Genomic DNA, 25,917 nt, shown 5'->3' with positions numbered 1-25,917 from the left:
TCTTTAAGCTTCATAATTTTACGACAACCAAAGGAAAAATCCTAGGAAATCAGGGTTTTCAAATATGAATAGACCTAAGAGGGACCCAGGAGACAGACAATTTTCTTATTTCGAAGATCTGCTAAAGCATTAACACAACATTACGCATCTAGAGTACATCACAAATTGCTATCGTAAGATCCAGAATGAATTCTTGTACTAATCGAGGGGCTGCCCGTTCTCCGTCATCTGGCTTGCATCTTGAAGTGCCACTATTTCCTCCAAGTGTGGCATGTGCCACAGGGTGCACATAATGTTACTGGAAGGATACGTTAGTACTCATGTTAGTACTAGACATGCGGTGTTGGCAAGATCTGTTTTAAAGGCGTCAACCCCACAAACTACATCCTCTAGTTAATTTTTATAATTGTTCAATACCCTAGAAGCCAATGATATAAATCAGGCCTTCCTAAACTATGGGTTGCGACCCCAAATGGGGTCGCGTAGCAAAATCATGGGGTCGCAAGAGATTTTAAAGTCAAATATTTATAACATACTACAGGTAAAGATGCATTGTAAAGTTGACGAATTTTTAAAGACCGAAGGTCTAGAATGGAAAAATTGCTGTGAAATATGTACAGATGGTGCAAGAGCGATGACGGGCAAAAACATTGGTTGGTTTTAAATTATTTTTCAAGCTACTCATTATGACCATGTAGCCTCTACTCACTGCCTTATTCACCGAGAGGCCCTTGCAGCAAAAAAAAAACACTTAACAGTCACTTATTTTCAAATCTTTGCAAGGATATGGATTCCGTCTATACAACTTTATTATTACATGCAGAAGTAAAATGGTTGTCAAGAGGTCAAAGTTTAAGAAGATTATTATTAAAACACGGAATGGAAATATTCTTAATCAAACAAAAATGTGAACTTACTGCTTTTCTTCAAAACGACTTATGGCTATCCAAACTGCGTTGTTTGTCAGATATCTTTGCGAAATTAAACGATCTCAGCTTGTATTTTCAAGGAAAAAATTGCGTCATATTTACTTATAATGATAAAATTGAATGTTTTATTAAAAAGATTAAAATTTGGAAAGAGAGGATAGGAAAAAAAATCGTTCGAAATATTTTCCTGTGTTGACGATTTTATAATCGAGAGAAATTGTAAAACTCTTATTGCAAAAATTGTTGTAGATCACTTAAAAGCGCTAGAGATCTAGTTCTGTACATATTTTATATTAAATATTGATTTTAAACTACCGTGGAATAACTCTGCTGTCAGTCCCAGGAAAACTTTTCTCAATAGTCCTGCTGGATCGTTGTCGGAATATAGTTCGTGGCACTCGGCGACCTGAACAAGCTACTTTTATGTCGGACCGTTCCACCGTCGAGCAGATTTCACGATTAGCAAGATAATAGAAAAAGTCACGGAGTTCCATATGAAGGTTTTTTTCGCCTTCGTTGACTTCCTTTCGATTGATTGCGTTCGACTTAGTGGACCGACAGGCACTTTGGAAGATTCTAGCATCGACTGGCCTCCCAGAGAAATACTGCAGACTCTTCATAGCTTTACACCATGGCACAGAAAGCTGTGTTCAAGACAACGGCTTGCGCAACCCATTCTTCTGGATCACGACAGGGGTGCGTCAAGGATGTTCAGTGGCCCTGGAGCTCTTCAATGTTATCATAGACCCACCTTATGACAAAGACGACTTCATGTCTCAACTTTGGACTCAAGTTTGGAGATCGCGTTATCTCGGATGCTGATTTTGCCGACGACCTGACCATCCTAGCGGACTCCATGGATCAGTTGCTGAAAGTGCTTCAAATCTTACTAGAAGAAACCGCAATTATGGGACTGCAGATAAACTGGAACAAAACGAAAATTATGGCCCTAGACCAGTCTTCTCCTGTTGTCATTTCTCCAGTCAGTCTGGACGGAATAACTAGCATAGATGTTGTCCAAAGGTTTACCTACCTGGGATTCACGATCTCTTCAGATGACCTGCTTCTCTCCGAGCTGCAAGCTAGGCTATCCAAGGCGTCTTGTTCCATGGGGAGGTTGAACCGTCACCTTTGGCGAAAACCGAATATCAGTCGTTCAACCAAACTGCGCTTTTCAACGCCCTCGTCGGTTTTTTGATGCTTTATGGGGCTGAGATTTAGCAATCGTCAGCTGCAACCCTAATGACCATTGGTAGATTCCAATCGAAGAACCTGAGAAGGATAGAAGGTCTACATTGGGTTGACTTCGTGAGTAATGAGAAGTTGCTGCATCTCACCAAGCAGTCCCTGTTTTCTTCCCAAGTAGCCGAGCATACCTTACGGTGGTTTGGACATCTACTTCGAATGCCCCCGCACTTACCCGCAAGGAAGATCTTCGACTTTGACCCTGTCAAAGCCGGTTGGAAGCGACCTCGCGGCCGACCAAAGAAGCGATGGCCCGACAGCGTATCCGAGTTTTTAGCGATAACAAATATCAGACCGAGTGAAGCGCAAACCCTTGCAATGGACCGAAGTGGATCGAGGAGGCAGAAGCCACTCTACGCCGAGTAGCACCCGGCAGAAGACCTAAGTAAGTAATTAAAGTACATGCCACTTAAAACTCAATAGGAATTTTCTGAGCTTTCGAGTGATTCAAACAAGTAAAGAACGATGTTGGCACAATGTATTTTTTTTTTTTTTTTCCCTACCCGGGCACTTCGTATCGAAGGAGTTGTCGTAGAAACTTAGAAAAGAGACCCATTCGATTGGAAATTGGAGTGGCTAGTTCCCTTTTTAATAGTCGAAAGTGATTGGAGGGCAACTAGCCATCCCCCCACCCACCCCTACGCCCATAATTCCCCCAAACATCCAATCAAAATTTTGAGATAGCTATTTTGTTCAGTGTAGTTAATTTCCATATAGAAAATATATTTTTGAGGAGGATACTCCCCCACAACCCTCGGGGCAAGGGTTTTAAGTTATGACTTGAGGGCATATAAGAACGATTTTGTCACAATGTATCATTTATTATGTTTTTCCTTTAGACCAGGGTACTTCGTATCGAAGAAGTTGTCGTAGAAACTTCGAAAAGGGCTCATTCAATTGGAAATTGAAGCGCCATGTGCCCTTTTAATAGTCGAAAGTGATTGGAAGGCAACTAACACCCCTTCCACGCCCACCATTTCCCGAAACACATCCAATCCCATATAAGGTTTTTATCGAAGGCATTGTCGTAGAAACTTCAAAAAAGGCTCATTCGATTGAAAATTCAAAGGGCTAGTGCCCTTTTTAATAATCGAAAGTGATTGGAGGGCAACTAGCCGCCCCCTCCCACGCCCATCATTCCCCCAAGCACATCCAATCAAAATTTTGAGATAGCCATTTTGTTCAACTTAGTTGAAAGTTCTGGAAATAAGGTATTTGAGGTTGAAACCCTCCCCCCCCCCCACAGCCCTCTGGGCAAGGGTTGTAAGTTATATAAGGTTTTTATAGAACGCGTTGTCGTAGAAACTTCAAAAAGGGCTCATTCGATTGGAAATTGAAATGGCTAGTACCCTTTTTAATACTCTAAAGTGATTGGAAGGTAACTAACACCCCTTCCACGCCCACCATTTCAAACACATCCAATCAAAATTTTTACGCAGCCATTTTGTTCAGCGTAGTTGATTTAGAAATTATATATTGACCTAGAAATTATGTTTTTAAGAAGGACACTCCCCCCAAGGCCTTCAGGGCAAGGGTTGTAAGTTATACTCTGGGGGCATATAAGGTCTTTATAGAAGGCTTTGTCGTAGAAACTTCAAAAAAGGCTTATTCGATTCGAAATTCAAAGTGCCCTTTTTAATAGTCGAAAGTGATTGGAGGGCAAGTAACCCCCCTCTTGCGCCCACTTTTTCCCCAAGTATATGCAATCAAAAGTTTGATATAGCCATTTTGTTCAATATAGTTTTAAGTTCTGGAAATTAGGTCTTTGAGTATGACAACCCCCCAAAACCCTTAGGGCAAGGGCTGTAAGTTAGGCCCTGAGGGTATATAAGGTTTTTATAGAAGGCGTTGTCATAGAAACCTCAAAAAGGTCTCATTCGATTGGAAATTGAAAATAGGTAGTGCCCTTTTTAATAGTCGAAAGTAATTGGAAGGCAACTAACCCCCTTCCACGCCCACCATTTCCCCAAACACATCCAATCAAAGTTTTGAGATAACCATTTTGTTCCACGCAGTTTAAAGTTCAGGAAATTATACCTTTGAGCATGACACTCCCCCCACAGTTTTCAGGGCAAATATGCTTTGGGGGCATATAAGTTTTTATTGAAATCTTTGTCGTAGAAACTTGAAAAAGAACTCATTCGATTGGAAATTCAAAGGTCTAGTGCCCCTTTTAATAGTCGAAAGTTATTTGAGAGCAACTAACCCCCCTTTCTCGCCCACCTTTTCCCCAAACACATCCAATCGAAATTTTTAGATAGCCATTTTGTTCAGCGTATTTGATTTCCAGATAGAAATTATGGTTTTTTGGAGGAGACTCCCCCACAGCCCTCAGGGCAAGAGTTGTAAGTTATGCACTGGGGGCATATAAGGTTTTTATAGAACGCTCGGTCTTAAAAACTTCAAAAGGGCTCATTCGATTGGAAATTGAAATGGCTAGTTCCCTATTTAATAGTCGAGAATGATTGAGGGTATCTAACACCCTTCCACGCCCACCTTTTCCCCAAACACATCCAATCAAAATTTTGAGATAGTCATTTTGTTCAACGTAGTTGAAAGTTCTGGAAATTAGGTCTTTGAGGATGACAACCCCTCACAGCCACCAGGGCAAGGGTTTTAAGTTATGCCCTTGGGGCATATACAGTTTTTATAGAACACGTTGTCGTAGAAACTTGAAATAGGGCTTATTCGATTGGAAATTCAAAGGGCTAGTGTCCTTTTTAATAGTCGAAAGTGATTGGAAGGCAACTAACACCCCTTCCATAACCAACGTCTCCCCTAACACATTAAATCAAAATTTTGATATAGCCATTTTGTTCCACGCACTTTAAAGTTAAAGAAATTATATCTTTGATTAGAACACTCCCCCCACAGTCTTCAGGGCAAGGGTTATAAGTTATTCCCTGGGAGCATAGAAGTTTTTATTGAAATATTTGTCGTAGAAACTTGAAAAAGGGCTCATTCGATTGGAAATTGAAAGGGTTAGTGCCCTTTTAATAGTCGAAAGTAATTGAGGGGCAACTAACCCCCTCTGACGCCCACCATTTCCCGAAACACATCCAACCAAATTTTGAGATATCTATTTTGTTCAACGTAGTCGAAAGTTCTAGAAATGAGTTCTTTTAGGATGATAACCCCATTAGAGCCCTCAGTGCAAGGGCTGTAAGTTATGCTCTGGGGGCATATAAGGTATATATAGAAAGTTTTGTAGAAATTTCAAAAGGGGCTCATTTGATTGGAAATTGAAATTGCCCTATTTAGTAATCAAAAGTGAGTGGAATGTGACCAATCCCCCTCTCTCGCCCACCATTTCCCCAAAAACATTCAATCAAAGTTTTTAGATAATCATTTTGTTCAGCATAGGTGAAAGTTGTAGAAATTATGTATTTAAGGATGACAAACCCCCCAGAGCCCCCAGGGCAAAGGTTGTAAGTTATGCCCTAGGGGCATATAAGGTTTTTATAGATAGATTTGTCGTAAAAACTTCAAAAGGGGCTCATTCAATTGGAAATTGAGATGGCTAGTGCCCTTTTTAATTGTTGTAAGTGCTCGGAGGGTAACTAGCCCCCCGCTCACGCCCACAATTCCCCCACACACATCCAATCAAAGTTTTCAGATAGCCATTTTGTTAAACCTTGAAGAAAATTCTGGAAATTAGGTTTTTGAGGATGTCCCCCCCCCCCCAGCCCTCAGGGCATGGGTTCTAAGTTATGCCCTGGGGGCATATATTGAAAGCGTTGTCGTAGAAACTTCAAAAGGGCTCATTTGATTGGAAATTGAAAGGGCTAGTGCCTTTTTTAATAGTCTAAAGTGATTGGAGAGCAACTAACGCCCCTCTCACGTCCACCATTTTCCCAGACACATCCAATTAAAATTTTGAGATAGCCATTTTATTTAACGTAGTTGAAAGTTCTGGAAATTAGGTCTTAGAGGATGACAACCACCCTCACAGCCCTTAGGGTAAGAGTTGTAATTTATGCCCTGGGGGCATATAAGGTGTTATCTTTGCTCTATCATAACACCAGATGGCGGAGCTGAAAGGGATATCTCTGCCCGCATAGCAAAAGCCTGGGGAGTGTTTACTAGTCTGAAAAAAACATTATGGACCAGACGGGAGATCTCAACCAAAACAAAAGTCAGAATCTATGGTGCAACTGTTCGAGTAGTACTACTGTATATTTGTGAGACATGACCGATCAAGGCTGAAGATGTAAGAACTTAAGACATGTTTAACGCCCGTTGCCTTTGTTACATCTTATGCGTTAAGAGATGGGACATGATTTCTAATAATGAAGCAAGGATTCGCTGTGATCAATCAGAAGAGTTCACGCTTATCATTAAATGACATCACCTGAAGCTCCTCGGCCTCACATTGTGCCGTCCCGTAGGCACGATATGTCGGGACGTCCTTGTCTGCAAACCACACCCCCCCAAGAAACGTAAACTAAGAGGAAAATAGAAGGATCTGCGGCGCAAACTCAAGGAGGACCTGGAACCGTAGGGAGAATTCAGGAGACATGGTCGGAGATGGGACAAAGATTTGTTAGAGATCGCCAGAGACGCTGCAGCTGACATGTCCAAGTTGTTGTCGGAAGTCATCGCAAGATCCTTTGGTGCCGGGCAGGACAGTTCATCGTCTGGTTCCCGCCGTAAGTAAGTAAGTAATATAAGGTGTTTATAGAAAGTGCTGTCGTAGAAACTCAAAAAAGACTTCTTCGATTGGAAATTGAAAGGCCTAGTGCCCTTTTAATAGTCAGAAGTGATTGAAAGGCATGACATTTTTATAGTAAAGATCGTTGTGGGTATAATGTATTATTTTTTTGTTGTTGTTGAAGTTGTTTAGAAGGAGTTGTCGTTGGAAATTCGGAAAGGGCTCATTCGATTGAAAATAGAACGGGCTTATGCCCTTTTTAATAGTCGAAAGTGATTGGAGGGAAATTAATCCCCCTCACACACCCACCCTCCCATTTACCTTTATGTTTAAAAACTAAATGTTGCCATAAGATTAAATTAAAATGCACTGTGTTAATGCTAATTCCCAATAAGGCATCTCAGCAGTATCCCAAGAACGACTGAGGGTATTGTGTTCAAACTTTCGGGGCTACTTCTGCTCTTAAAGTTTAACCAAATCAATATAGCGTAAGTGTATCCAAGCTAACAAGCTTGGATACGGGAGGTATGAAACTAAATTAAACACTACTATTTTTGTCCAGATTTTTAAAAGGGTGTATGTTGTTAAAAATTGCTGAAATTTTTTCCCAGCATACAAATAGCAGGCCAAACTATAAATTCCTAAAAAATCGAACAGATTTAAAGTATTATTTTCTTTTTCTCTGAAAAGACAATGTCAATATTAAACGAACAGAAATTAATTAAAAACTTTTTCCACGAAATAAGTTTTTCAACGAAAATTAAAGAACTCCATTAAACAAAAAAATGAGAAAAAAAAATCAAATAATCAAAAAAAGCAGGCCAAACTATAAATTCTTTAAAAAAAACGAAAAGATTTAAAGTATTATTTTCCTTTTCCCTGAAAAGACTGTCAATATAAAACGAACAGAAATTAATTAAAAAAACTCCACAAAATAAGTTTTTCAAAGAAAAATAAAGAACTCCAGTAAACAAAAAATTAGCAAGAATAAAATCAAATAATCTATTAAGCGTGAAACTACCACAAATCAGCATCGATAAATAAATGAAACCCAAAACGAACAGAAATTACAATAAATAACGGAGTCAAACTCGAAACGAGCAGAAATTGACGTAAGTTGGGCTCAAAATCCCTATGCCTTCCCAAGGACAGAACATAATTTGCACTTAACTAAAAAAATACAAATGATTGTGCATGGTCAGTTTAATATACATATATTTAGTAATCAAAGTTTTAATATTATTGGATTGAGTAAAGTTATAAAAGTAAAAACATTGTATTTTTTTAGTACAGTGCAAATTATGTTCTGGCCTTGGGAAGGCATAGAGGTTTTGCGCCCTACTTATGTTAATTTCGGCTTGTTTTGAGTTGGAATGGGTTAATTAGTATAATTTGCGATTGTTTTTGGATTCAGGTATTTATCGATGCTGATTCGTGGTAATCTCAAGCTTGGTAGAGTATTTGCTTTTATATTTGCTGGTTTTTTGTTTGATGGAGTTCTTTACTTTTCTTTGAAAAACTTATTTTGTGGAAAATTTTTTTAATTAATTTCCAAAAAAGCCCTTGACTGAATTCTGGATAAGAACTAGAACTGAATTTCCCACTATCGCAGATATGGCATTATATGTTCTTCTGCCATTCAACAGCACGCATTTATGTGACGTTCATCGCTAAAAAAATGTTGAAGAGGTCTTACGTCCAGCAGTGTCAAACATTCCACCAAGATTTAATGGTTATGCTGTAAAAACAGGCACATCCATCTGAATAAAGTGTTTCCTTTCATTTTAATTTAATATTTACCACCAAACGATGCTTTCGAATATATTCGAATGAACTAAGACAGTCAGAATTCTCTTTTGTTTATGTTATTGCAAAAACTGCAATTTTGATGAAAAATAGGGCATATAATTTTTGTAAGTATCATAAAGACAACTTTTGTGGAATTTTTATTTTTTATTTTTGTATGTTTCTAAACAAATTCTAAAACTATATATTTTATGTGTATATGTATATTGTTACCTATTAATTAAATCATCAAAAAATATTTATTTGTCTTTCAGTTATATTTATGTAGGGTCGCCAGGAAACTTGCAATCATAAATGGGTTCGTGAATGAAAAAAGTTTAGGAAGCCCTGATGTAAATCAATCTTCTTCTTAGGTTTTAGCACAGTAGATAGATATATATTATATTATTTATATACAGTGGGTTTTAGTGAGTAAAGTTTTCAGGGCGGATGATGTATGGCCAGGTAACTTGTAAAAGCAAAAACAAGCGATCAGTAGTTTATGTTATGAACAGTATTAATAACCCTGAGTGATGATCAAGTCCGATTGTAAATAGATTGAGACATAATTGAGATTCAGCGAACCTCTGACGCTGGAATAAGTTAAAAAAGCGTAGTTAATTTAACTTGTTTCTAAACAACTCATTTACTGAATGGGATAATTCTATTAATGTCTGGGATTTTTTTTTTCAACTACAAGTTACTCCGAACTTCCGCTACTAAAAATAAGCATTATTATCTTGCCTATCCTTTTCGAATATTTAAACCAGTTTCTTCTACTGAAAGGTTTTGGTTCAATGTAACGGGTTTGATTATATGATGTACCGGAGGGTATTTTATGTCTCAAATGTCCAGCAGAATTATGTCGGAAAGACCAAGAGTCAGTGTTGTCAAATGGGGCACATTTGGACTACCTTGGCGCTTTTGTGAGGCATTTGTTTCACTTTTATGGCTGTACATAAATTTTTGCCTAAAATCAAGATGCTGTTCACTTTTAAAAATCATGTAAAGCGTTTGGTGCGTGGCAAAATTTTGCCAGGCACGTCATGAGAACGAATGGCATCGTGGAACAAATGACATTAAAGATGTTCACCAAGTGGTACGGATTAAGTGGCGTTCTTCAAAAATTTGTTGACCCCGTTTCTATGAAAAAAAAATATGTATACATTTTTTAAGTTAAACATGCGGTCTCGAAAACCTTGAAAACGCAATTTTGCTCATTATGTTTTATCAACTGATTCAGTCATTTGGAAACTTGGCACGTACTGTATGAATTTAGTCTAGTATTTTTTTTTTCTCCTAATCCATTGTGTTTTAACACTTGGTTGAACGTGTACTATCATTATGCTAGAATATAAAGGATTTGTCATTGTCATGACAATGTGCAAATTTAATTCTTCACTATCGTATCTTTGTATTTTGGAAAATTTGTTTTTTTCTATCAAGGGCTCCTTCATAATCTTTTTGTTGGGGGGGGGGGCGCAAAATAGCTATTAATTGGCTTTTTCGGGAATGTTTGGTAATTTTCTAATGATCAAAACACTAAGGATCAAAGGTTTAGAATAGTACGATGTTCTAAACCTTTGGTTCCATTGTAAATGAGCATCATCTAACTCGTCACACATATATCTCAAACCCCTATTCAAGTCTAGTTCAACATTATCTAATATGTCACCAGTTACACGCACCAACGGGGATTTAGTCATCATCAGAGATATCATCACAATGTGTGAATTTAATTCTTCACTATTGTAGCTTTGTGTTTTGGAAAATGTTTTTTTTTATCAAGAGCTCCTTCATAATTTTTTTTGGAGGGAGGAAGTTTTGGAAGGGGAAAATAGCTATTGATTGGCTTTTTCGAGATTTTTTGATCATTTTCTAATGCTACGATGTTCTACACCCTCAGTTCCAATGTAACTGAGCCTCATTTAACTCGTCCCACATACAGCTCAACCCCTATTCAAGTCAAGTTCAGTATTACCTTACCTAACGTGTCACCAGTTACAGGCACAAACGAGGCTTATAATGCATGGGGTTGAATTAAATGGAGGTTAAGTTGCACAGGGCTGAGTTAAACACGGATTGTTTTGAGGAGGTGGGGTTTGAACGTGGATTTAATTAAGTAGGATGAATTGAAGAGGGTTGAGGTACCACGAACACCATACCTTTGAAAAAAATTTCTTCCAACGAGGTAGCTCCCATTTCCTCTCCCATACCAGTGCTCTTTTATTTTGACTTAATATTGATAGAACTAGACACTATTCATCCAGTCTCAGCGACGAAGTGAACTCGGAAAAAACAAGCAGTAAGTATTTATTTTCAATAATATTTGTTGCAAAGCGTATAGAAAGTATAATAAATAATACGAGTTCCTTCCCCTGCTTATTTCCTATGGCTGGAACATCCTGATTTTTGAGCCTTTACGTCTGTTATTGTGAACATGTTTCTAGGGAGTCTCGGACGACTATTGGGAAAAACACCCCCTCACTATCATCCTACATGTATGCATTTATAGAATCTTTTTTTTCTAGTCAATTACAAGATGGGTATTAAAAACAGCAAACGTATGGATGTATCAGCCACGCCTAAAAAGGAAATCCCTGAAGATGTCAAACCCGAAGAAACTACGAACGAAGAAAAACAAAATGGCGAAAAGAAAATTATAGAAGAGCCCGTAAAAGAAGAGCCACAGACAGACCTCAATGTGAGTTTCTTTTTGTACAGTTCAAAAGGTTCTGCTTCAACCGTAGAGAAACAGAAAAGTCTTAACAAACAGACTTCGTTCTTTTTACTGGCTTTAAATTTCACACAATAAAACCTATGAATCAACACGTTTCGGAAAGGCTGGTGTATTTGGCTTCCCCGCTGACGTTGGCTGAAATAATAATGGGATCGGCTTACGAAAATGCGTCACAGACATTAGCCAATGAAATTAAAACATGAGTTTTTTTTTACCGCTGAGACAAAAGTAATTTCTCCTTTTCTCTCTGCTTCAATTGTTTAGGAGGCGCTAGGATATGAACGGGTCATGGGGAAGATACACATACTTTATATTTCAAACTTTTTTTTAGGCAGAATTACTTTTAATCAGTTTACTTCAGTTAATTTGCAAAACTGTTTTTTTTTTTTATTACTTTAAGTATCCCTTCATTACTCAGTTAATTGGGTTAGTCTTGTGAAATAGCTTAATTGAACTAGTTTGTTTACATTGAAACAATGTTCTTTGCTCCTCTAGTTGCAACCAATACTTGCTACGAATTCCATATCATTTTTTTTATATCCAGCTTATCAAGACAGAGGGAGGGGCGAAATGTAAAAGAAATAAGCAGATATTAAACTCTCAGGACCTTCTTCGGCTAAAATGGACAAAAAAAAAAAATCAGATTAAAAAACAACAAACATGAATAATTCAAGTATAAGCACAAAATGAAAAAGAATAAACTAAATACAAAATAAAGTAAAAGTAATAACACGCACAGGTTTTTCCATGAGGAGGGCAGTTTCGGGTGGGTAAACTTTCCAGGGGAAATTTTACACTCGGAGAATTTGATAGAATCCTTATACGAAATTATTTTCATTAGTCTTACTTTCTCTTTGTCGACTCAATTTTAGATGTAAAGACGCTAAGAGGAATTTTCCGGGGGGGGGGGAATTTTTACTGGGTTGGAATTGTCTAGTGTCTCCGTGGGGGGGGGGGGATTTTCTCGGGAAAATTCTCCATGGGGGAGTTTTCCAAAGGATAAATTTTTCAAAGGAAATTTTTTTGCGAGAACTAGTTTCTCTTGGTAAATTTGAGGGGGGGGGGGTGTTCGCAGGAAAATTTCCATGGAGGAAATAATTTCCAGCATGATTTAAAAAGAAATAAAATTAGTGTATTTCAAATGAAAGTACGTTAAGAAAAATTTTTCACCCGGAATCGTCCGCAAGAGATTTTCTAGGGGGAATTTTCAGCTATACCGGAATTGTCTAGGGAGATTTCTCTGGTGGGGGGGGTATTTTACATGGGAAGAACACTCCTTGGGACGAAGGAATTTTCCATGGAGGGGGGGGGGCTGGATCTCCCGGCATCATTTAAAGACAATCAGAAATAAAACAAAACAAGTTTTTTCAACTGAAAGTAAGGAGCAACATCAAAACATAAAACGAACAGAAATTATTACGCATATGAGGAGGGTCGCTCCCTTCTCAAGACCTTGCTCTTTTCGCTAATGTTTGATTATTTGTCCCTATGCTTTAAGAACGGCTCCTGAAACACAAGGGCTGTTTACTTAGAATAATAACCGTTTTTAAAAGTTCAAAAAAAAACTTTCCTGTAAAGAGCGTGATCTTGAGGATGGGGTAACCCTCCTTATATACGTAATAATTTCGTATATGAGGAGGGCTGCTCCCTTCTCAAGGTCTTGCTCTTTACGCTAATGTTTTATTTTTTGTCCCAATACTTTTAAGAATGGCTCCTGAAACACAAGGGTTGTTTAGTTAGAATAATAAACCTTTTTTAAAGTTAAAAAAAAAGTTCGGTGTAAAGAGCGTGGTCTTGAGGATGGGATAACCCTCCTTATGCACGTAATAATTTCTGTTTATTATATTTTATAATAATTTTGTTTTAAGTTTTGAGACTACTCCTTACTTTCAGCTGAAAAAACTCGTTTTTTTTCCAAATATTTAACCTTATTCTAAATCGAACACGATTATGCATAAATGTATCGTAGTTACACCGGGGACCCAATTTTTACAAACGACAATTACACTGAGGAATAAACAGTAAGAAAAAAATGTGTAAACAGTAAGAAAAAACATGTGTAAACAATGTGTAAACAGCAATGTAAAAACAGTAAGAAAAAATGAACAAAACAGTAAGAAAAAACAGTAAAAAATGAGGAACAAACAGTAAGCAAAAACAGTAAGAAGTACTTACACAGTAAGGAAAAAATTGATTTTGAAAAGAATTTATTGCAGGGAATTCGAAAATGCAATCAAAGTTGCTCCGTCACCTACTGTCTTTTCATAAGGATTAATTTTAAAAACTTTCCACAAAATAAGTTTTTCAAAGAAAAGTAAAGAACTCCAGTAAACAAAAAATGAGCAAAAATAAAATCAAATAATCTACCAAGCGTGAAACTACCACAATTCAGCATCGATAAATTGAAACCCAAAACAGAACATAAATTACAATAATTACCTGAGTCAAACTCAAAAGGGGCAGAAATTAACATAACTTGGGCGCAAAACCCTATGCCATCCAAAAGCCAGAACAAAATTTGCACTTTACTGAAAAAATATAAATGTTTTTACTTTTATAACTTTAATAAATCAAGTAATGTTAACATTTTGATTACTAAATATCAGTATATGTATATAAAACTGACAATGCACATTAATTTGTATTTTTCTCAGTAAAATGCAAATTTTGTTCTGGCCTTGGGAAGGCATAGGGTTTTTTCCTAATTTCCAGAACTTTCGACTACGTTGAACAAAATGTATATCTCATTTTGATTGGATGTGTTTGGGGAAATTGTGGGCGTGAGAGGGGTGTTAGTTGCCCTTCAATCACTTTCGGCTATTAAAAGGGCACTAGCCCTCTCAATTTTCAATTGACTGAGCCTTTTTGAAGTTTCTACGACAATGCTTTCTATACAAACCTTATATACCCCCAGGGCATAACTTACGACCCTTGCCCTGAGGGCTATGGGGTTGGAGGCGTTGTCATCCTTAAATTCCTAATTTCCAAAACCTTCAACTACGGTGAATAAAATGGGTATCTACAAATTTTTATTTGATGTGTTTGGGGAAAATTTGGGCGAGAGATGGGGGTTAGTTGCCCTCAAATTACTTTCAAGACTATTAAAAAGGGCACTAGCCCTTTGAATTTCCAATCGAGTGAGCCCTTCTTCAAGTTTGTACGACAAACAATTCAATAAAACCTTATATGCCAACAAGGCATAACTTATATCCCTTGCCCTGAAGACTGTGGAGGGAGTGGTCATATAAAAGATAAAATTTCCTAAACTTTAAACTGCGTGGAAAAAATGGCTATTTCAAAATTTCGATTTGTAGTTTTTGGGGAAATAGTGGGCGTGGAATGGGTGTTAGTTGCCTATTAAAAAGGGCACTAGCCATTTCAATTTCCAACCGATTGAGCCCTTTTTGAAGTTTCTACGAGCACGCGTTCTATAAAAACCTTATATGCCCCAAGGGCATAACTTACAACCCTTGCTTTGAGGGCTGTGGGGGGGGGGGCTGTTATCCTCAAATACCTAATTTCCAGAACTTTCAACTACGTTGAACAAAATGGTTATCTTAAAATTTTGATTGGATGTGTTTGGGGATATGCTGGGCGTGAGAGGGGGGTTAGTTGCCCTCCAATCACTTTCGATTATTAAAAAGAGCACCATCCCTTAGAATTTCCAGGCGAATGAGCCTTTTTTGAAGTTTCTACGACAACACTTTCTATAAAAACTTTAAATACATTCTTAGACCACACTGGCTATACATGACAAATGAAACTCAGAGAGGAAAGAAAATAACAAAATGAAAAATAAAATCAAAAAAGGTGAAAAAACGAGGATTTTGTCAGCCAGTGGCGAACCATGAAGAAGAAGAAATAAGCAAATATTTCGACAAGGACCTCCGCCGAGTCGTCCTCAATGCTAAACAAAAAATAAGGAAAAGAAAAAGAAACCAACGAAAATCGAACCTTTCGAAGTTTGCTTCACAACAACAGAATAAAAACTAAATAAGAACCAGGTTGGAATCAATAAAAAAGGAATCTACCAAGATGATTGAGCAATAATCCTTTATTTTGCTATAGCTTTAGCTGGCCTACAAATTCGTTCATCATTTGATGTGCAAATAGGTACTTTCAAGTTATACCGGGCAAGAATATTGATTGAGTCCTTCAAAGTTAAACTGTCGTAAAATGGGCTTAATGAAATACCTCCAGTATCTCTATCTATTGCTAAATTTCGGTTTATGTATTTTTTTTGTATTTCAATTACCTCTTTAAAAATTTGTGGTAGGCCATTTACAGTAGATATTAAGGTTGTCTTGTCAAAAAGAACCAGATGGTTTGGATTTTCGAAAATATGCAGGGCCAATGCCGAATCAAAGTTGTCATTGTTATTTTTCAATCTTAGGGACTTATCTATTGAAATTTTGTGTTCATGCAAACGTTCACCTAGTTGTTGATGGGTCCTACCAATGTAAAATTTCCCACATGAACACGGGATTCTGTAGACACTACTACCCAATACAGCGTCAGTTTTATCCTTTCCTGAGTTGAAAAGGTGTTCATCTTTTTGTTCAGTTTTGAAAGAAACAGAGAGGTTATGTTTTTTTTAAATTTTTCCAAGTTTATCGCCAAGTTTCGGGATGTATGGTAAATTGATGAGTTTTTTTCTCAATTCCCGGGGTAACTGAATCAAGGGGGGTGGGCTCCCTATTTCGTTTTTTTTTTATCTTTTTTAACGTCTATCTATGATATTTTCAATAAGTTTGACTGGGTAGCCGTTACAGAAAAGAGTATCCTTGACATAGTTTAATTCAGAATTTATATGAGTACGGGAACAAATTTTTAAAAATCTGTCGACTAAAGAGATTGTTACCCCTCTTTTCACAGAAGGAGGTTGATGTGAAGAGAAATGTAGATATCGATCATTATGGGTCTGCTTTCTATATAAAGAAAATTCAAGGCAGTTTTTATAATCAAAACATCCAAGAAAGGTAGCTTACCTGAATCTTCGAGTTCCAGTTCTCTTCGTATTTTAAATAATTATTTTCATATTTTAAATCTCCTCGTATTAAGTGATTGGAAGGCAACTAACACCCCTTCCACGCCCTCTATTTCCCCCAACATATCCAATCGAAATTTGAGATAGCCAGCATGTTCCACGCAGTTTAAAGTTCAGGAAATTATACATTTGAGCAGGACACTCCCCCACAGTCTTCAGGGAAAGGGTTATAAGTTATGTCCTGGGGGCATATAAGGTTTTTATTGAAATCTTTGTCGTAGAAACTTGAAAAAGGGCTCATTCGATTGAAAATTCAAAGGAATAGTGCCTTTTTAATAGTCGAAAGGGATTTGAGGGAAACTGACCCCCTGCTATTGCTTACCTTTTCCCCCAGAAATATCCAATCAATTTTATTAGAAAACCACTTTATTCAACGTAGTTGAACGTCTTAAAATTAAGGTCTTTAAGGATGACAACCCCCCCACAGCCCTCAGGGTGAGGGTGTAAGTTATGCCTTCGGGGGCATATAAGGTTTTTGTAGAAAACGTTGTCGTAGAAACTTCAAAAAGGGCTTATTCGATTGGAAATTGAAATGGCTAGTGCCCTTTTTAATAGTTGAAAGTGATTGGAGAGCGACTAACGCGCCTCTCACGCCCACCATTTTCCCAAACACATCCAATCAAAATTTTGAGATATCCATTTTGTTCAACGTAGTTGAAAGTTCTGGAAATTAGGTCTTTTAGGATGATAACCCCCTCAGTGCAAGGGTTGTAAGTTATGCCCTGGGGGCATATAAGGTTTATATAGAAAGTTGTTGTAGAAATTTCATAACGGGCTCATTTGATTGGAAGTTGAAATTGCCCCTTTTAATATTCGAAAGTGAGTGGAGAGTAATTAACCACCCTCTCACGCCCACCAGTTCCCCTAGAACATCCAATCAAAGTTTATAGATAGGCATTTTGTTCAACGTAGTTGTAAGTTCTGGAAATTGTGTATTGAAGGATGACAGAGCCCCCAGGGCAAGGATTGTAAGTTATGCCTTGGGGGCATATAAAGTTTTATAGATGAGGTTGTCGTAAAAACTGCAAAAAGGACTAATTCAATTGGAAATTGAGAGGGCTAGTGCCCTTTGTAATAGTCGAAAGTGATTGGAAGGTAACTAAGCCCCATCTTACGCCCACTATTCCCCGAAACACATCCAATCAAAATTTTTAGATAGCAATTTTGTTCAACGTAGTAGCAAGTTCTGGAAATTAGGTCTTTGAGGATGGCAATTCCCCCCCCCCAGCCCTCAGGGACAGGGTTGTAAGTTATGCCCTGGGGGCGTATATGGTTTTTATTGAAAGCGTTGTCGTAGAAACTTCAAAAGGGCTCATTTGATTGGAAATTGAAAGGACTAGTCCCTTTTTTAATAGTTGAAAGTAATTGGAGAGCAACTAACGTTCCTCTCTTACGTCCACCTTTTTGCCAAACAAATTCAATCAAAATTTTGAGATAGCCATTTTGTTTAACGTAGTTGAAAGTTCTGGAAATTAGGTCTTAGAGGATGACAACCATCCTAACAGCCCTTAGGGTAAGGGTTGTAATTTATGCCCTTGTGGCATATAAGGTGTTTTTAGAAAGCTTTGTCATAGAAACTCAAAAAGGGCTCATTCGATTGGAAATCGATATGCCTAGTTTCCTTTTTAATAGTCAAAAGTGATTGGAAGGCAACTAACACCCCTTACACGCCCACCATTTCCCCAAACAAATCCAATTAAAATTTTGAGATAGACCTTTTGTTCAGCGTCGTTGATTTCCAAATAGAAAATATGATTTTTAGGAGGACACTCCCCCATTGCCCTCATGGTAAGGGTTTTAAGTTTTGCCCTGGGGGCATATAAGAACGATGTTGGTACAATGTATTATTTATTATTTTTTTTCCTTTAGACCAGAGCGCTTCGTATCGAAGAAGTTGTCGTAGAAACTTCGAAAAGGGTTCATTCAATTGGAAATTGGGGTGGCTTGTGCCCTTTTTAATAGTTGAAAGTGATTGGAAGGCAACTAACACCGCTTCCACGCCCACCATCTTTCGAAACACATCCAATCAAAATTGAGGTAGCCATTTCGTTCAGCGTAGTTGATTTCAAGATATGAAATAATTTTTTTGAGGACACTCTCCCACAGCCCTGAGGGCAAGGGTTGTAAGTCTTGCCCTGGGGGCATATAAGGTTTTTGTAGAAGGCGTTGTCATATAAACTTCAAAAAAGGCTCATTCGATTGGAAATTGCGATACGAAGATAGAAATAATTTTTTTAAGGAGGACACTCTCCCACAGCCCTGAGGGCAAGGGTTGTAAGTTATGCCCTGGGGGCATATAAGGTTTTTATGGAAGGCGATGTCGTATAAACTTCAAAAAAGGCTTTTTCGATTGGAAATTCAAAAGGCTTGTGCCCTTTTTAATAGTCTAAAGTGATTAGAGGGCACATAACCCCCCCCCCCCTCACGCCCACCTTTTCCTCAAACACGTCCAATCAAAATTTTGAGATAGTCATTTTATTCAACGTAGTTTTATGTTCGGGAAATTAGATCTTTGAGGATGACAACCCCCCCCCCCACAGCCCTCAGAGCCAGGTATATAATTTATGCCCTGGGGGCATATAAGGTTTTTATAGAACGTGTTGTCGTAGAAACTAACACCCCTTCCACGCCCACAATTTTTCCAAACACATCCAATCAAAATTTTGAGATCGCCATTTTGTTCCACGCTGTTAAAGTTCAGGAAATTATAACTTTGAGTAGGACACTCCCCCCACAGTCTTCAGGACAAGGGTTATAGGTTTTGCCCTGGGGGCATATAAGGTTCTTATTGAAATCTTTGTCTTAGAAACTTGAAAAACTGCTCATTCCTTTGGAAATTCAAAAGGCTAGTGCCCTTTTTAATAGTCGAAAGTGATTCGAGGGCAACTAACCCCCCTCTCACGCCCACCTTTTCCCCAAACACATCCAATCAAAATTTAGATAGCCATTTTATTCATTGTAGTTGAAAGTTTTGAAAATTAGGTCTTAAAGGATGTCAGCCCCCCCCCCCCCACAGCCCTCAGTGCAAGGGTTGTAAGTTATGCCCTGGGGGCATGTAAGGTTTTATAGAAAGCGGTCTTGTAGAAACTTCAAAAAGGGCTCATTCAATTGGAAATTGAAAGGTCTAGTGCCCTTTTCAATAGTCAAAAGTGATTGAAGGGCAATTAACTCGAGTGGAAAGTGATTGAAGGGCAACAAAAAGAATCTCAAGCCAACCATTTTCCCAAACACATCCAATACAAATTTTGAGATATCCATTTTGTTCAACGTAGTTGAAAGTACTGGAAATTATGTCTTTTAGGATGATAACCCCCTCAGAGCCCTCAGTACAATTCAATTGGAAATTGAGAGGGCTAGTGCCCTTTTAATAGTCGAAAGTGATTGGTGGGTAACTAACACCCCCCCCCCCCTCACGCCCACCATTCCTCCAAACACATCTAATGAAAATTTTCAGATAGCCAGATTTTGAGATTTTTGATTTTCAGATTTTGTTCAATGTATTAGAAGTTCTGGAAATTAGGTCTTTGACTATAACAACCCCCCCCCCCAGCTCTCAGGGCTGTCAAACTCAAAACGAGCAGAAATTAACATAGTTGGGCTCAAAACCCCCTATGCCTTCCCAAGGCCAGAACATAATTTGCACTTTACTGAAAAAAATAAAAAATATTTTTACTTTTATAACTTCAATAAATCAAATAATATTAACATTTTCATTACTAGATATCAGTATATGTATATTAAACTGACTATGCACATTTTTTTGTATTTTTTTTTTTTCAGTAAAGTACAAATTATGTTCTGGCCTTTGGAAGGCATATGGTTTTTGAGCCTAACTTATTTTAATTTCTGCTCGTTTTGAGTTTGACCAGGTTGTGTATTGTAATTTCTGTTCGTTTTGGGTTTCATTTATTTGTCGATGCTGATTTGTGGGAGTTTCACGCTTGGCAGATTATTTGATTTTATTTTTGCTCATTTTTGGTTTAATGGAGTTTTTTACCTTTCTTTGAAAAACTTGTTTTATGGAAAAAGGTTTTTTAGTTAATTTCTGTTCGTTTTATATTGACATAGTCTTTTCAGGGAAAAAGAAAATAATAGTTTAAATATTTTAGTTTTTTTTAAGAATTTATAGTTTGGCCAGCTATTTGTATGCTGGAGAAAATTTTTCAGCAATTTTTAACAACATAACCCTTTTAAAAATCTGGACCCAAATAGTAGTGTTTAATTTATTTTCATACCTCCTCTAGTTGACTTGGAATGGAAAACTTGATACCATTCGCAAAAAATCTGTTTACTTTCTTTGTGATAGCTTGGATGTACTTACGCTATTTTGATTTGGTTAAATTTTAAGAGCGGAAGTAGCTCCGAAAGTTTGAACATAATACCCTCAGTCGTTCTTTGGATACTGCTGAGATGCCTTATTGGGAATTAACATTAACACAGTGCATTTTGATTACATCTTAAGGCAACATTTAATTTTTAAACATAAAGGCGAATGAGAGGGTGGGCGTGGGAGGGGGATTAGTTTCCCTCCAATCACTTTCGACTATAAAAAATGACATCAGCCCTTTCTATTTTCAATCGAATGAGCCCTTTTCGAAGTTCCTACGACAGCTACTTCGATACGAAGTGCCCTGGTCTAAACAACAACAAAAATAATACATTATACCCACATCGATCTTTACTATAAAAATGTGAAGCCTTCCAATCGCTTTCGTCTGTTAAAAAGGACACTAGGTCTTTCGATTTCCAATCGAATGAGCCCTTTTTGAGTTTCTAAGACATTAATTTCTATAAACACCTTGTATACCCCCAGGACATAAATTACAACCCTTACCATAATGGATGTGAGGGTGGTTGCCATACTCTAAGACCTAATTTCCAGAGCTTTCAACTACGTTAAAATGGTTATCTCAAAATTAAAAAAGGCGCTAGTCCTTTCAATTTTCAATCAAATGAGCCCTTTTGAAGTTTCTACGACAACGCTTTCCATATAAACCTTATATGTCCCCAGGGCATAACTTACAACCCTTTCACTGAGGGTTCTGATGGGATTATCTTTCTAAAAGACCTAATTTGCAGAACTTTCGATTACGTTGAACAAAAATAGATATCTCAAAGTTTTGATTGGATGTGTTTGGGGAAATGGTGGGCGTGAGAGGGGGGTTAGTTGCCCTTCAATCACTTTCGACTGTTAAAAGGGCACTAGCCCTTTCAATTTCCAATTGAATGAATCTTTTTTGAAGTTTCCTACAACATCTCTGTCTATAAAAACCATATATGCCCCCGGGGTATAACTTACAACCCTTACCCTTAGGACTGTGTGGGTGGAGGGCTTGTCATCCTTCAAGCCCTAATTTCCAAAACTTTCAACTACGTTGAATAAAATGGCTACCTAAAAATGTTGATTGGATATGTTTGGGGAAAAGGTGGGTGTTAGAGGGGGGTTAGTTGCCCTCAAATCACTTTCGAGACTGTTAAAGAGGGCACTAGCCTTTTGAATTTCCAATCGAATGAGCCCTTTTTCAAGTTTCTACGACATAGATTTCAATAAAAACTTATATGCCCCAGGGCTTAACTTAGACCCCTTGCCCTCAAGACTGTGGGGGGAGTGTTCTAATCAAAGGTATAACTTCCTGAACTTTAAACTGCGTGGAACAAAATGATTATCTCAAAATTTTTATTGGATGTTTTTGGGGAAATAGTGGGCGTAGAAGGAGTGTTAGTTGCCTTCCAATCACTTTCAACTATTAAAAAGGGCTCTAGCCATTTCAATTTCCTGTCGAATGAGCCCTTTTTGAAGTTTCTACGACAACGCGTTCTATAAAAACCTTATATGCCCCCAGGGAATAACTTACAACCCTTGCACTGAGAGCTGTGTGTGTGTGGGGGGGGGGGTTGTCATCCTCAAAGATCTAATTTCCAGAAGTTTCAACTACGGTTAACAAAATGACTATCTTCAAATTTTGATTGGATGTGTTTGGGGAAAAGGTGGGCGTGAGAGGGGGGTCAGTTGCCCTCCAATCACCTTTGGCTATTAAAAAGGTTACTAGCCCTTTGAGATCCGAATTGAATTACCACTTTTTGAAGTTTCTACAGATATGTTTTCTATAAAATAGCATACTCACCCAGGGTATAACTTTAAGTCCCTGCCCTTAATGTTTGGGGGGAGTGTCATCGCCCAAAACATTTGTTTTATTTGAAAATTAACTACACTGAACAAAATGGCTATCTAAAAATATTGATTGGATATTTTTAGGGAAAATGCGGGCGTGAGAAGGGGGTCAAATCACTTTCGACTATTAAAAAGAGTACTAGCCCTTTGAATTTCCAATCGAATGTGCGCTTTTTCAAGTTTCTACGACAAGATTTCAATAAAAACTTATATGCCCCCAGGGCATAACTTATAACCCTTACCCTAATGTATTCTCTGAGGCCAACCTGACTCTTGTACATGATAATGGTAATAAGCTTACCTAAGCTATGGATGTCAGGTATTGTGTTATCTTGGAACGATAATTTCGACAGGACCTGTGGGACCCTGAAGACTGTGGGGGGATTGTCCTGCTCAAAGTTATATTTTCTTGAACTTTATACTGCGTGGAACAAAATGGCTATCTCACAATTTTGATTGGATGTGGTTGGGGAAATGGTGGGCGTGAAAGGGGTGTTAATTGCCTTCCAATCACTTTCGACTATTAAAAAGGGCACTTGCCATTTCAATTTGCAATCGAATGAGTCCTTTTTGAAGTTTCTTTGGCAACGCGTTCTATAAAAACCTTATATGCCCCCAGGGCATATCTTACAACCTTTGCCCTGAGGGCTGTGGGGAGGTGTATTACAACCCTTGCCCTGATGGCTGTGGGGGGGTGTCATCCTGTTGGGCGTGAGAGGGAGGTCAATTGCCCTCCAATCACCTTCGGCTATTAAAAAAAGCACTAGCCCTTTGAATTTCCAATCGAAAGAGTCTTCTTTGAAGTTTCTACGACTACACTTTCTATAAAAACCTTATATGCCCCCAGAACTTACAACCCTTGCCCTGAGGGCTGTGGTGGAGTGTCTTCCTCAAAAACATAAAAGTCTATCCGGAAATCAACTACGCTGAACAAAATGGCTTTCTAAAAATTTTGATTGGATGTTTTTGGGGGAAATGCGGGCGTGAGAGGGGGGTTAGTTGGCCCTCAAATCACTTTCGACTATTAAAAAGATCACTAGATCTTTGAATTTCCAATCCAATGAGCCCTTTTTCAAGTTTTTACGACAAAGATTTCAATAAAAACTTCCATAAAAACCTTATGTCCCCAGAGCATAACTTATAACCCTTACCCTGAAGACTGTGGAGGGAGTGTCCTGCTCGAAGGTATAATTTACTGAACTTAAAACTGCTTGAAACAAAATGGCCTATCTCAAAATTTTGATTGGATGTGTCTGGGGAAATGGTGGGCGTAGAAGGGTTGTTAGTTGCCTTCCAGTCACTTTCGACTATTAAAAAGGGCACTAGCCATTTCAATTCGGCGAAAGTGATTTATTCAATTCGGTGAAAGTGACTAATTTCCAGAATTTTCAACTACGTTGAACAAAATGGTTATCTCAAAATTTGATTGGATGTGTTGGGGGAAAAGATGGGTGTGAGAAGGGGGTTGGTTGCCCTCCATTCACTTTCGACTTTTGAAAAGGGCACTAATCCTTTGAATTCCCAATCGAATGAGCCTTTTTGAAGTTTCTACGACAACGCTTTCTATAAAATACCCCCAGGGCATAACTTATAACCCTTGCCCTGAGGGTTGTGGGGGAGTGTCGTCCTCAGAAACTTAATTTCTATCTGGAAATCCACTACGCTGAGTAAAATGACTATTTCAAAATTTTGATTGAATATGTTTGGGGAAATGGTGGGTGTAGAAAGGGTGTTAGTTGCCTTCCGACCACTTTCGACTAAAATGGCACAGGCCACTCCGATTTCCAATTGAATGAGCCCTTTTCGAAGTTTCTACAACAACGTCTTCGATACGAAGTGCCCTGGCCGAAAGTGGAAAAAAATAATGTACCAACATCGTTCTTATATGCCCCCAGGACATAACTTAAAACCCTTGCCCTGGGCTTTCTGGGGGAGTTTCCTCCTCAAAAACATGTTTTCTATATGGAAATCAACTACGCTGGACAAAATGGCTATATACAAATGTTGATTGGATGTGTTTGGGGAAATGGTGGGCGTGGAAGGAGTTTTAGTTGCCTTCCAATCACTTTCGACTATTAAAAAGAGCACAAGCCACTACGATTTCAAATTGAATGAGCCCTGTTCGAAGTTTCTACGACAACTCCTTTGCTGCGAAGTGCCCTGGTCTTAAAAAAACAACAAAAAAACATTGTTTCAACATCGTTCTTTACCTAGGCAGCGCAAGAACTGTTACATATAATATAAAAAAAAGGTGACGCACATAGCCTAATAGCTAGTATGAATCAAGCACAGAAAATCGCTGTAACGCGGACACGTATGTATTAGTTCATTTAGAGGGGGTGTTTCCAAAAGACTAATCATGGAGAAAACAGCTGAACCCTGTAGCCCACACTCAAAAGCTCAAAATACCCTCAGTAGTTAAAGGCACTCTTCATTGTACGGCCATGATGTGACAAGACTCCGCCGATCTTTCTGTCTTGACGTCTATTCTTTTTTTTAAGTTTGTTTCATTTTCGTTGTAACCAAAAAAGCTTTCTAGAAACTTATTTGTATGAAAGAGAATTTATTTCCTTGATTTTCGTTCATTCGGATTGTAATGAACTCGTAAATCTGTCCTACTGGCTTGCAGCTGATTTTTTTCTTTCTTAATTAACAGAAAAAATTTGGAACCCACATGCTCCCGGAAAAATTGTTTTTCGCTGTTATACTAATTGAAAATTATGAACTCGAAGACAATATCTATCTTAAGGCTTTCTGAAAACAAAAGATATCCTAATGCATTAAGATTTCCATGGTTTGTTTTATAAAACTTCAAAACTTTTTTTTTGGGGAAAGAGCAAAAGCTTGATTCGTCGATATAATTCTGGGCAGTATGTGCAACGGGACTTCTGACCTCCGTTCCTTCCCTCTGTCAAAAGTAATTTTTGAACATAAAAGTGTTTTAAAGCCTTTCTAAAAAATGTTCTTATGAGCTAAAAATTGCAGAATTTTTAGATAAAAAAGCTCTTTTTTAAAATAAGTTTAAAGCACGTGATTCAAAACTATACAACCCATGCCTGCACATTCCAGATGATTTTTAAATAATTAGCAATCCCCTCCCCCTTTATTATGGTGGAACCCTCCACATATTTGATTATTTGGGATTAGTTTATGAAAAATAAACTGCAGCAAACACAGTTGCAGGAGAAGATTATGCAAGACACATGACTTAATACTGGATTTACGATTCTATTAATCTGCTCTTACACAATCTAATCCTAACATCATCAACAAAAATCGAGGGAAGCAAGTTCTAGTTTTGACATACCCGATTAATAAAAGAACGTGAACCAAATATTTTATTCGATA

At 37.9% G+C, this 25,917-nt stretch overlaps 2 protein-coding genes across 4 annotated transcripts in view; both read left to right on the top strand.

The window, feature by feature from the left end:
* Window positions 1-25,917, top strand: part of LOC148949852 (uncharacterized) — a 177,791-nt gene that overhangs the window by 56,150 nt on the left and 95,724 nt on the right. For all 3 annotated transcript variants that reach the window (XM_089091955.1, XM_089091956.1, XM_089091957.1), the window contains exon 2: window positions 11,142-11,314. In XM_089091955.1, coding sequence (XP_088948081.1) covers window positions 11,153-11,314 — 162 coding nt within the window. In that variant the 5' untranslated portion in view covers window positions 11,142-11,152. The remainder of the gene's footprint in view (window positions 1-11,141; window positions 11,315-25,917) is intronic.
* LOC148949853 (uncharacterized) lies at window positions 2,172-2,540 on the top strand. The gene has a single exon (XM_089091415.1). The coding sequence runs from the start codon at window positions 2,172-2,174 to the stop codon at window positions 2,538-2,540; it is 369 nt and encodes a 122-aa protein (XP_088947541.1).

Source organism: Artemia sp. Qi Xiang Cuo, chromosome 7, assembly GCF_049724085.1.
Source record: "Artemia sp. Qi Xiang Cuo chromosome 7, ASM4972408v1, whole genome shotgun sequence".
NCBI lineage: Eukaryota > Metazoa > Arthropoda > Branchiopoda > Anostraca > Artemiidae > Artemia > Artemia sp. Qi Xiang Cuo.
Note: the sequence above shows the minus strand (reverse complement) of the source record. Positions and strands in the feature narration are given on the sequence as shown.

Excerpts from the sequence above, each read along its gene's own strand:
- LOC148949853 (XM_089091415.1), top strand. The coding sequence starts at position 2,172 with ATGACCATTGGTAGATTCCAATCGAAGAACCTGAGAAGGATAGAAGGT.